The sequence below is a fragment of the Sparus aurata genome, chromosome 23 (assembly GCF_900880675.1).
Source record: "Sparus aurata chromosome 23, fSpaAur1.1, whole genome shotgun sequence".
Taxonomy (NCBI): Eukaryota; Metazoa; Chordata; class Actinopteri; order Spariformes; family Sparidae; genus Sparus; species Sparus aurata.
Window position 1 is genome coordinate 25,395,807 of NC_044209.1, and position 12,274 is coordinate 25,408,080.

The following is a 12,274-nucleotide window of genomic DNA, read 5'->3' on the forward strand; positions in this document are numbered from 1 at the left end:
ATGCGTTCAATCATGAGGTGACCAGCAGGTGTCTGGTTCTGTCGCAACCCCAAGCCAGAGAGCCACATAAATAAGCTGGCAGAGGAGGCGAGGGGACTCCTCAGCTGTTTTATTCTGTAGTGCCTCCAACTCCCTCTCTCTCTCTCGCTCGCTCTCTCGCTCTCTGTCGCCAGTACCCCTGTGATGTCAGAGTAGCGAGGATGCCAGCAGCTTTCCTCATAGATCACCTGACACGCCCGGTGGTCCCAGGGCACTCTCTCTGTCAGGCAGGGACACTCTGTGTCAGCCAGCCAATTTGCACCAGTCCCCAGTGGATGACCTCCACCTGCCTGAAGTAGGCATCCTCTGTGTGTTTGTTTTTATGTGTGTGTGTGTGTTTCTGTTTGGTATATGAATTGTGTGAAAGGGTTACATTGTATTTGTGTGTGTGCGTGTCTCTGTCTGTCTGGAATTGGGACTATTTGTTTGGTCGGTATATATGTGGGTGTGGGAAGTGGAGGCCCGGCCAACCTCACATCTTTACCCCAGGAATCTTCTTTGAGGCATTACTCTTGACTGAGAGCCAAATTTGAGTCCTAATAAAACAAACTTCACAATTACCGTTTCGCCACCCAGTAGCTGAGCGGAGAAGCAGAGGTCTTTGAAATAGAAAATGCACAATCAAATCAAAAGTAGGGCAAGATAAATTAGATTAGAGACTACGTCTGAGCCGCGGCGGCAGCCAGAAATCTCCCATTTATCATATCCAGACACTTTCCGACCACAATGGTGATGTTCTACAAATGAGCTTTTATATGTTCCTTCATTTAAAAATCTGATATTGTACCTCACCTCACTCCCTTCCTCTCACCCTCTCTCCCATTCTGCTACTAGTCTTTGTCTCCTTTTCAATTCTCAACTTACTTTTATCTACTCACATCTTTCTCCCGTCCCCTCCATGTCCCTCTCCTGTTCTATATTCCATGGTCTTTGGCCTTCTCCCATTTCTTCTCTCCCTCCCTGCCATCCCCATGATATCTTTCATTTTTACAATGCTTTGTTTTCATTTTCTGTCTCTTCCTTTTTTTTCCCCCCTTTTTCTCCTCCTCTGTGCCCCAACACACCTCCTCCGCACCAGTCTTTGTGTGTCCGGGGACACTGCTGCGGGTACAGGCGGCCAGCTCTTTGCAGGAAGCGGAGCACCAGGCCGGGGCGTGGTGTAAGGACCCGCTGCAGTCTGGGGACCGCCTGTACGTCATGCCCTGGACCCCCTATCGCACCGACATGCTGTATGAGTATGCCTCCTGGGAAGACTTCAAACAGAACCGAGCCACCACCACCTACAAGTGAGGGCGCCTCCAACTGTCCCGGATGATCAAATAGCATCTGCTAGTGTATTGATTTATTGGCTTTTGATGTGGCTATGGATGATGATAGTAGAATGGTCCCACTGTGGTGTCAGCTTGCTCACAGTGAGGCCATCTTGTAGGATTGCGTCATGCAGAGTAGACGAATTGACTTGTTCTCCCTGATTTGTGCTCCACTCATATGATTCTCTCTCAACAGGTTGCCCAACAGAGTTGACGGCACGGGGTTCGTGGTGTACGACGGTGCAGTGTTTTACAACAAAGAACGAACACGAAACATAGTCAAGTACGACCTAAGGACGCGCATCAAGAGCGGTGAGGCCATTATTACAAACGCCAACTACCATGACACCTCGCCCTACCGCTGGGGAGGGAAGTCGGACATCGACCTCGCTGTGGATGAGAACGGCCTCTGGGTGATCTATGCCACCGAAGCCAACAACGGACGACTGGTGGTCAGCCAGGTGGGAGAGCAGCGCTGCACGGAAGATTATGAGATGTGGATTATGAACGCAGGAGTAGATTACACCAAAATCTCATCTGACTAGTCAGGCAAAAGGGTCGTATGTCACATGAGAATGAGTTATTATTGAGATCGCATAAATGAGAGACAGAGATGTTGTTAGCCACGAAAAAAGAGTAGCATCAAAATCATCTTGAAAGGTTAGGACTGATTTCAAATGTCATCATATCCCCCAAAAAATAATCTCCTCTAAAAAAAGGTACATGTTTGATTTGTTCTGGTGAGATGAACGACAACCAGTGACTTATAATCATTCAAATGCAGCATTGTCAGGTTGTCCCCTCGAGATACTGTTCATACTATTTCAAACATGTCAAAACAACTCAACAGCCAGCCATAATAAATGTTGGCAGTGTACATTTGTTGCACACAAACATGTTGAAACTTTCATTTTTCCACGTTGTTATGTTGTGACAACTCTGTGCTTATGATCTGGTTAGGCAAAAAAATGAAATAAAATAAAAACACATAGTCAGGGTTAGGAAAAGATGATTTGTCTAACCTTGATACCTGGCTTAGGTTTTGAAATTGTCCCATCATCTCATTAAAAATATTCGGGAGTCTCAATGCTTACAAATTTGACGGTGTCCGTGATTCGACGAAAATCAAACATCGACATTTTATCCCGGCGACTGGGTTGTTTGTACGGTTTGTCATCTGTAATCCAAAGTACTTTACTTTACTTTGCCCTGCTCCCTTGACAAACTCAAAACATGATCCATCACTGTGAACTTTGGAACATTCATATTTTAATACCAGCTGGTTCTTTGTTTCTTAACAAACAAAGCTGTAATCAGGCAGCAAGTTTCCACACAAACAGAGATTAAATTAATGTGTTGCTCAGATAGACGGGACCCATTTATTTTCACTATCTTTGACCTTAACGGGAAATTGTTTTTCAAACCGTATAAGTTAAACTATCCATCTGAAACATCAAACCCTGCATGAGCTATGAGAGTGAAGAAAACAGAGCAACAAAGTAATAAACCAGAAAGTGATCACTTCCGTAATCAAGGAATTGTTTGGTTTTTTGGGGGAGTTTTATTACTTTTCCTACTTACGCAGAGTTGAACAAACACAATGAGGTCTCCATTATGCCTCGGCATCCAGTGTGAAGGTATATTGAGCAGAAGCAGCTTTGCAGGAAGGCAAATACAATTTTCTCCCCTCAGCTGAGGGTTTAACTGCTTTTTAAATGTTTTTACAAGCACTTATAAACATTTACATTATTATTTGTGTGACTGTGTAAGTATGGGTAGAATGAGAAATGTGGCCTCATATTTCTTCGTCTTTAAGGGGCGGAATAGATACTTCATTACAACACGTAGTATTATTGACCATTTTTGATTCTTGTTATTTTTTTGGAAGTTTTAATCATTTCCCCATCCGTTGAGCTGCTTCTGTACAATAGACTTCCATTCATCAAACTGCACATATAGAAAAAAATACAAATATCTGGAGATAAAATGCAAGTCAACCCTCCTCTTTAGCCTTTAAGACTACTTTTATGACTGTGTTCAAGCTCCCCTGTGTGATGGTTTATGCATTAAGTCCTGGGCGACTTCAGCTTTTCCTCTTTGTCTACAGGTGAACCCTTACACGCTGCGCTTTGAAGGCACCTGGGAGACCAGCTTCGACAAGAGGATGGCATCCAACGCCTTTATGGCGTGCGGCGTGCTTTATGCAGTGCGGTCTGTCTACCAGGATGACGACAGCGAAGCAGGCGGCGACCTGGTGTTGTATGCCTACAACACCAACCATGCCCGCGAGGAGCCCGTCAACATCCCTTTTCCCAACCCCTATCAGTATATCTCCTCGGTGGACTACAACCCTCGAGACAACCAGCTTTACGTCTGGAACAACTATAACGTGCTGCGCTACTCACTGGAGTTTGGACCACCGGACCCAACCACAGGTGAGGAGCGATCCCACAGAAAGCACATAAAGACTGTGTTTTAAAGCTGCGAAGAAGCTTGTTGCATGCGCATAGGTGTATGTAAATTGTTCAAAGTAGTGCACAATAAATGTGTACATTTAGAGAAGCATTATGTGTGCATCTGCCAGAGGGCCATCGTGATAAGAGTAGACATGAAAATAAAGGTGGGAAAAGTGTATTTTGCCCCAATTGGCCAAAATGAGAAGGAAAATATTGGCGCTTCAGATAATCCACTGTTGTGCATCGCTGGTGTAAAAAAGTTATCAAAAAAAGAATATGTATATATATCCCCATTTATACATGAGATATGGGCTTTTTACTGTTTGTTGAGCACAATCTGTAAATGTGTCTCATATAAGGAATTACTTTGGTTACAAATATCTTTAATGTCATGCACAGAACTTTATTTCTCTTATGATTATTTCATTTAATTCACATGACATGAAATTATGAAACAAGACTTATTAATTATGAATAGTGTTTGTTTGATTTGGTAAAAAAAAAAAAAAGAAAAGATAATTTTTACTTGATCAAGGAGCACTTCAGACAGCCTGGGCAGGACGTGCCTGTGAGTGTTTCTTATCTGACATTTGGGCGCCTCGAAAATCAAATCATTGTATTTCCATCCGCAGCCATAGTTATCATAAAGAGCAGCCTCTCAGGTATGACTGCTATATCACTTCATTTCAACTCCGTGTCATGGATAATGAAAAAGTCATTCTGAAATGATAATGGAGCAGGATGAAATGAGAACACCACGCTGCATTTTGGCCATCCATCAATATGAGAGCGAGGTTTGGATGCGTTGTATATCTGAGCTGCGTAACGGCCTGTATAAAGCTGGGATTAGGCCCAGAGCGAGCAGCAGCAGAGACACACAGGCGGCAGCACTCACAGAGCTGAGCGCTGACTCTGCGTTTGATCAGTTAGGATTTTGTAGTTGTGATGTGCTGCTTTTATCTCCGCATTAGGTTTGGTTGTTAGTGATGGTGACTTCTCTGATACATTTGATCAATTATTTACTTCTGCCTGGCTTGTGATGATGCTTTCTCTCCATCTCCTTCGCTGCTTCTCCTCATGTCTCCCAAGAGCAGCCTTTGAGAGGCTCAAAAAAGTATTTGTCACCCCAATTATTGTCAGGCTAACTTTTGAACTCGGCTTCTGAGAGATATCTTGCATTCACATGCATGTGTCCTTCACTCTCTTGATCTTTTTCTCTTCTTCTTTTTTTTTTTTTTTTTGGCTTTTGGGCTTTGCTGCTCTCTAACAAATCCCTTACATCCTCTCTAGATGTCTTCTTCTCACTTAAGGTCTCGTTTTCAGAACTCCCCTCTCTCCTCTCTGTCGGGTTACCTCAGGTCCTCTAACAACCACCCAAGTGACCACCACTCTTCCGGCCAGGCCCTTCACCTCCAGCGCCAGCCCCTCTACCGCCCGCCCATTGGCCCCCACCTCGCGCCCAATCGGCTCCATCAACAAGCACCCTGATCTTCGACCGATCACTGCTACCGTGCCTGTCACCCGCCGGCCACCCCGCCCTCCTCAGGGCCCGGAGCCCCACGTCTGTGAGTCCAAGCTGGTCCGTGGCGTCCAGTGGCCCACCACACAGAGAGGAGAAACAGTCGACCGCCCGTGTCCCAAAGGCTCTCTAGGTGAGGACATCTGCATGTGTCTATTTTTAAACTTGTGTGCATTTTTTCCACTCCACGAAACAAACAACTTGTTTCATGTCGAGATGCGCTCACACAGTATGTCCTCCATGCATGTGGGTGTTGGTGCGTGCAATATATCTCTGTGCATGTGCCCAAGTAATCAGCGTGTTTGTGCACTCGCACTTGTTTTTTTCCACTGTTGTCTTCTTCTGTCCCCGCGTCGGTCCCACCAGCAGGCACAGTCCCAGAGGACTCGCAGATGAAAGCCCGTCCTCCACAAATGAAAGGCTCATCTCCCGCAGAAACAGAGCCGATTGAAAGTAACGAATAATGAAATGAAAGGCTAGACAACACAGGCTTCACCTCCCTTCATGTTAGTTTCTATACCTCTAAACATGCAGCCATCAAAAAGCTCTCTTTAGTCACAGAAAAAAAGACATCCCCCCCCATCCTCCTCTCCGACGCCTTTCGCTGTTTCTGTATGTTCTCTCTAGACACGACAGTAACATTAATTTAGCAGCTGGCTTAATTGCCGCATCTTGGCAGCGCTCTCAAACCCAATCTGTGGTCGATGGAGGAGAGTATAGAAAAAAGCGATAGAGAGAGGAGAAAAAAATTAGTGGGAGAGAGAGAAAAAAGGGGGTATGAAATGCAACGCCACATCTGCTCTGATCCTTCCACAACTGTGAAGCGTTGCTGCAGTGTCTCCGTCGTCTCTGCTCTTCCCCTCTGTGTCTATCTCTCTCTCTCTATGTGGTCTCTCTTTTCTGGCTTGTCTTTGTGGCTCGACGTCGGTTATTTGTGTTAGCAGCAGCAGATAGACCCTTCTCTGGTTTTATCCCTGCATGCTGTCCTCTCTCTGAACCCTCGTAGCTTAACAGAAAAAAGCTAGCAGGAATTGAGGGGTTGGCGGAAGGTGCTCCCCTCCAGGTGTTTTTATTTGACTGTGAGGGATCATACCTGATGTCTTTGGTGTGTGTCTGTGTGCGCGCTAAATGCCATGTGGCACAGCTGCACGTGTTCCTTTAAACCCCGTTCCTTTTAGTGCATGAAAGCCCGTTCCGCCCCTACCATCGTCTTCCTCTCGTTCTCTTCCCTCATTTTCTCACTCCATAAAACCTTTTCCACTTCTGACCCATTTTCTTTCCGACTTTTTACTCTCCCCTCCTCCCTCCTTCTCCCCTCTCATCTTCAAACACTTTGAGTGTTGCATTTTTAAAATTCATTTCATTCCATTTTTCTTGGGTGGAAAAAAAAAAAATTCTTTCTCACTTTTTTTTTTTTTTTTTTGTGGTCATCGCTCTCCTCCACACGTTCCCCTTTAATTGCAGGCACCTAACGCTTATTATCTCTCCATTACTTCTCCCTCGTCCTGTTTTTTTTCTTCGCTCTCTGCTCGTCTCCAGGCATCGCTTCGTTCCAGTGCTTGGCGGAGCAGGCCTCTTGGAACCCGCGGGGTCCTGACCTGAGCAACTGCACCTCCCCGTGGGTCAACCAGGTGGCCCAGAAGGTGAGACCCGGAGCCGTACCCCCTGGCCACGGGTCGGTCCCCTTCCTCTGCCCCACTGCCCCCATATCCTCCCTGTCCACCTCCACACACACATTAACATATCTCCAAGGCTGGCCTGATTAGAATACAGACTCATTTTGACTGGCCCTTCATTACAAGGCATCTGCTCTTGATACTTAATTAACTCTCCTTTTTTCACTAATATACTTTAATTACAGCTAGGTTAAATTATTTTTTTAAAAATCATGCTGAGGGCCTCACAGCCTGCAAAGTACTCTGCCACTTCAATTTCTTCATCCTAATCTTATATAATGCATTATACCTGTGCAGTAGATAAACATCACGGTCTCTAGATGATGCACAATCATTTTAGCTTAGCTTTAAATGGCTAAACTGTGTTACTATATACACTGTGGTGATCTGATTAAGCTCCAGTGTTGGCGTTTAACTTGTTTAACAAAAGTCCACATAAACGAATTAAAGAGTTTTAGGGCTACTTTTCCGCAGGAGAAATCCCGGATTCTTTAGCCATGCGCGCCCATGACTGGATTTCTAAAAGGTTTTTGAAGTGTATGCATGAACCTTGAAAGTAGCCTCACGTTTTAAAAGCAACATCGTTGGAAGAATCCATTATACCTTCTCCTTTTGGCAAAAATCAATTGCAATTGCAAAGTGTTTGCTAAGGGTGTGATTTGCAAGTGAAACAGCACTTGGGAGAGTAAAAAGCTCATGATGTCTTCTACAAGGGCTATCTGTGTTAACACTGATGGGAGAGGGGCTGTTAAAGGTTCTTCTTTTCTGATTACTTAACAAATAGCATGCAAACTGAGGTTTTTTAGGGGGGAAATTGAGAAAATCTCTTTTTGGTTTCCATGTAAACAGTTTTCCAACCAATTTGAGCATCCATCCTATCGCGCTATTACCATCAATGCATGTAAACATGTATGTGTTTGTGTTTGTGTGCAGATAAAGAGCGGTGAAAACGCTGCCAACATCGCAGGAGAGCTGGTGAACCACACGCGGGGTCGGATCCAGGCCGGAGATGTCAGCTCGTCCGTGCGACTGATCGAGCAGCTGCTTGACATACTGGACGCCCAGCTTCAGGCTCTGAGGCCCGGAAACAAGGAGTCAGCTGCACGGAACTACAACAAGGTAGAAGAGAGTGTACACACATTCATACGTACGCACACTCCTATATTTAATTCAGGAATTAGAAAAGGACGCTGAGGTTAATGTGAATTTACCCCCCTAGTGCACATGCAAGGACGAGTGAGTTTTTAATTTAAGGACTCTTTTTTTTTTTGTTTAGCTGTTTTAATTCCTGGCTTTGTTTTTTCTGCCTTCCAGCTCCAGAAGCGGGAGCGTACCTGTCGAGCCTACATCCAGGTAGCTTTTCTCTTTTATCTGCCTGCTTTACATGCCTGTGGAGTAGGACTGCTCTGTGACTTAGAATAACTGAGGGAAGATAAATCCTTGAGCAGACTAGGTTTGTGGATGAGATTCCTTTGGCTCAGTGCTCTGTATTATGATTTATATTGCCTTTGGAATCATCACTTTTCTGGTTTGTGCTGAAGAGCAGAGTGAGTAAGTTTTTGGTATAACTCCCGGCAGGCGGCGTGTACAGTATTTAAATGTTGGTGTAGTATTATCTGGAGGATTGAAAGCTGATTTGTAGGTGTTTCTGTTTGAAATATGGGTTCAGTTAATGTGGGAGTCATCTCTCTTTGACATATTCTTTGTCGGACTGCGCCTAACAATATTGGCGTTGGCCTCGTTGTGTTGTGCACAATAAGGTGCAATATCCGCGGCTCTGAAACAATGTAATTTGACGATAGTATGAAAGGCGGCCGTTTGTGTTACTATACCCTCTGTGCTTTTTCAATATTTGTGCAATATCTGTGGTTCTGAGAAAGCTGTAATGTAATATCATGAAAAGGCCTTGTTTATGCTTCCCTCTAATGATGAAATGCGGCACTCTGCAGCACACAATCTTTTTGTGTGTCTTGACCTGCCTGCAGCACGCTGTAATGTGACACCACATCTTTCTGATCTCTGTTGGTGCAAGATGAATGTAAAAGCTGCTGTGTAGTATGTAACTGACCATTATTTTTTGCCACTCGCCGCAAGGTAGCTCGGCATAACAACGCTGTTCAAGGGATAAACCGAGAACACCCTCTGTCTTCTTCTTCTGTGGCGGATGCAGTGCATTCTGATGCAAAATTCATTTTGCTAACAGCAATGCTCTTTATTCCACGCAGCAGTCAATCCTTCATTTTGAGAGGCCTGAGCAAGAGAATTACATGATTCATCAAGCAGGCTACTCCAATAAATTGGATAGCTGATACAACCATCAAAATTGCCATTAAATGAATTGTAAGTGTGAAATAGAACGGTGATATGTCTGACATAGCACGGTAATAAATGTAGTGCAGGGGAGTGGTGAGTTTCTGTGAAATTAGAGTGAAATTGTCTCGACTTTGTACTTTGAGGTGGGCAAGTAATATGTTTACACCTAACAATACGGTTGGAAAAGAGAGTAATTACCACGGAATGGGCAACAAAGCAATCAAGAAGTAACTGTTAATTAGCGAATGGCTAATGGCACTTCCTGAAAAACTGGGAACGGATAGCTAGACTCGGTGCCTAATGATATGTTACTAGATCTGTGAATCTGCACTCCAAGCACTTTCTTAATGATTGTTCCTTATTGACTCAGAATTATGTACTAAATGGCACCAAACCTATTAATAATAATGACTGCCTTATTATGTTATTTTGTGTCCCCTCGCATGCGGTCGAAGACTATACTAGATGTCTTTGCTTCATGATTATCAGAACTACCGTTTCGAGCTGCGACCAGCATTGATCGCTCCGGTCGGTCCGCAGAAACGTCTCCACCCTTAGGCAGCAACATTTTTTTGCGCCACGGGAGACTAAAATTTGGCAAAGAAAATAGGAAGTCATACATGCAAACTGAGTAAATGTGTGTTGTTGTGAGGTGGGCTTTTGAAAGCTTGCAGCATCTATTGCAAGTATGTGCTTTGTTTGTTCCTCCACAACTGCTGTTATGTAGTGAACTGAGGAGTCTATTTTTTCCTTCAGATATTCAAATATCTGTAACAAGCTATTGAGCTATTCATTAATTATTAGTTAGTCGCTTGATTTGTTTGTTCTTCGTTCCCTGCGAGCTGCTCAGGATTTTTCGCACCTTGTTGTAAGATGTTCCCAGTAACGGCAGTAATGAATGCTTTGCCTCGTGCCCGTGTCAGGCGGTGGTGCAGACGGTGGACAACCTGCTGCGACCCGAGGCGCTGGAATCGTGGCAGGACATGAACAGCACAGAGCAGGCCCACACTGCCACCATGCTACTGGACGTCCTGGAAAAAGGAGCTTTCCTGCTTGCCAACAACATGTATGGGAATCGCTTTTCAGACAGAGCGCCCAGTATTGGTAAGAAAACACAACAAATGGTGGTAATTATGTAGAATGTATGATGAAGCACGGTTTGGCCGCTGTTTGTGGAATAAGAATTTCTCCTTGATGTTGTTTACGTCTCTGACAGCGTAGATGATTGTATGATTTTTCTTCCTCCATCAGATCTCGAGGTGCACGTTCTGAACACAGAGATGGACCTGCAGGACTTGTCCTTCCCACAGAACTACGCCAGCGACAGCACCATCCAGCTCTCAGCTTCCACCATCAAACAGTACAGTCGAAACGGTCAGCGGTCCTCACGCAGCCCCATCGTCACCCCTGAGAGATCCCACTGTCCTGTGTAGCCCACTCTCACAGCTCCATTTGCATTTCATGCAAGCTTAAAACAATCTGCATGCAGTTGACTAAGTTATTGGTTCATAATAATAGGCTAATCAGATTAACAAAAGTGCTGAGACAATTTCTTTTCTTGATGGTTTCTTAACAGCAGCCTTAATAGAATAGCTGGAGAGGCGTGTAGATTACAATCGGCCCCAGTCTGACAGAGCAATCTCAGCACTCCCTCTCTTCCCCATTCCGTTCCCTCGCTCCGTCTCTCCGCCATCTTATCCCCCTCTCTCATCTCTCTTGTTTCTAACCCCCCCCCCCCCCCCCCCCCCCCTCCAGTCAGCCCCCCCTCTTCTCTCCAGCGCTCCCCTCCTCCCTCCACGGCCCCCTCATCCCATACCCCTTTTCTGTTTTCTGTCTCCGCTCGGCTCTGCAGTGGGAACGAGATTAGAATGATTGAAACAAACGCACATGAAATATTCATATGGAATAATAAGAGATCTGTGAATGCTTGAGGGATGAATGTTCCATTGCCCTCCACATTAAATCTCGCTCTCTTCCACCAGTCAAAATGAAACGGTCCTTACCATCATTCTAACCTTCACTAACTCTCTCTCTCTGTCTCCCTCTCGCTCCCCCTGTCACTCCCCGCTCTCTATCTCTGTCACTCTCGCCGCCATTACCATATTATGCCCCCGTTTCTGTATTTGGTCTTTTTTTTTTCCCCCCCTCCGTCCTCCTCCTCCTCCTCCCCCCTTTATCATTCTGTCTGTATCTACCTTTTTCAAACAATCTGCCTTTCCCCCCCCCCCCCCCCCCACTTCTTTCCACTCCCGTCTTCACGTTCTCTCTTCATCTTTCTGCGTTTCTCTCCCTCCACGTGCAGGACAAGTCAAGGTGGTGTTCATTCTGTATAAAAACCTGGGATCCTTCCTGTCCACCGAGAACGCCACGGTGAAGATGGAAGTGGACGGGCCCAGCCACGACAGGAAGCGCCTGGCAGTCAACTCCCATGTTATCGCCGCCTCCATCAACAAAGAGTCCAGCCGAGTGTTTCTCACTGAGCCGGTGGTCTTCACACTCAGACACCTACAGGTAGCCGAATTAAGTCCTTATCACTCTCAATTTATATTCTGACACATCCAATCAACATTTTCCTTCATCCCATCATTATTTTTTTTTTTTTCCCCCTCACAGTTGGAGAATTATTACACTCCAAACTGCTCCTTCTGGAACTACTCCGAGCGCTCCATGACAGGCCAGTGGTCGTCGCAGGGCTGCAGGCTGCTGGACACCAACAACACGCACACCACCTGCTCCTGCAGCCACCTCACCAACTTTGCCGTGCTCATGGCTCACCACGAGCCCGATGTGAGTAAACAAGGGCGTGGCGCGCACACGGTTAAAATGGAAGCGGGATAATTTATGCGGACGTTCATTCGGGCGAGCATTAGCGTTCGCTCGCTCTCAGTCACACACCCTCACACACATGCACATTAATGTATCCTCTCAAGGCTGACAAGCTCTTTGTTTTGAATTTTCCCT

The 12,274-nt window shown here is 45.4% G+C and overlaps 1 protein-coding gene across 4 annotated transcripts in view; it reads left to right on the forward strand.

Annotated features, from left to right (window-relative positions):
- adgrl1a (adhesion G protein-coupled receptor L1a) overlaps positions 1-12,274 on the forward strand; it is a 99,673-nt gene that overhangs the window by 70,640 nt on the left and 16,759 nt on the right. For all 4 annotated transcript variants that reach the window (XM_030407097.1, XM_030407094.1, XM_030407096.1 and 1 more), the window contains 11 exons: positions 1,118-1,325; positions 1,546-1,810; positions 3,457-3,784; positions 5,164-5,457; positions 6,864-6,967; positions 7,934-8,119; positions 8,315-8,353; positions 10,237-10,417; positions 10,565-10,687; positions 11,616-11,824; positions 11,927-12,100. In XM_030407097.1, coding sequence (XP_030262957.1) covers positions 1,118-1,325; positions 1,546-1,810; positions 3,457-3,784; positions 5,164-5,457; positions 6,864-6,967; positions 7,934-8,119; positions 8,315-8,353; positions 10,237-10,417; positions 10,565-10,687; positions 11,616-11,824; positions 11,927-12,100 — 2,111 coding nt within the window. The remainder of the gene's footprint in view (positions 1-1,117; positions 1,326-1,545; positions 1,811-3,456; positions 3,785-5,163; positions 5,458-6,863; positions 6,968-7,933; positions 8,120-8,314; positions 8,354-10,236; positions 10,418-10,564; positions 10,688-11,615; positions 11,825-11,926; positions 12,101-12,274) is intronic.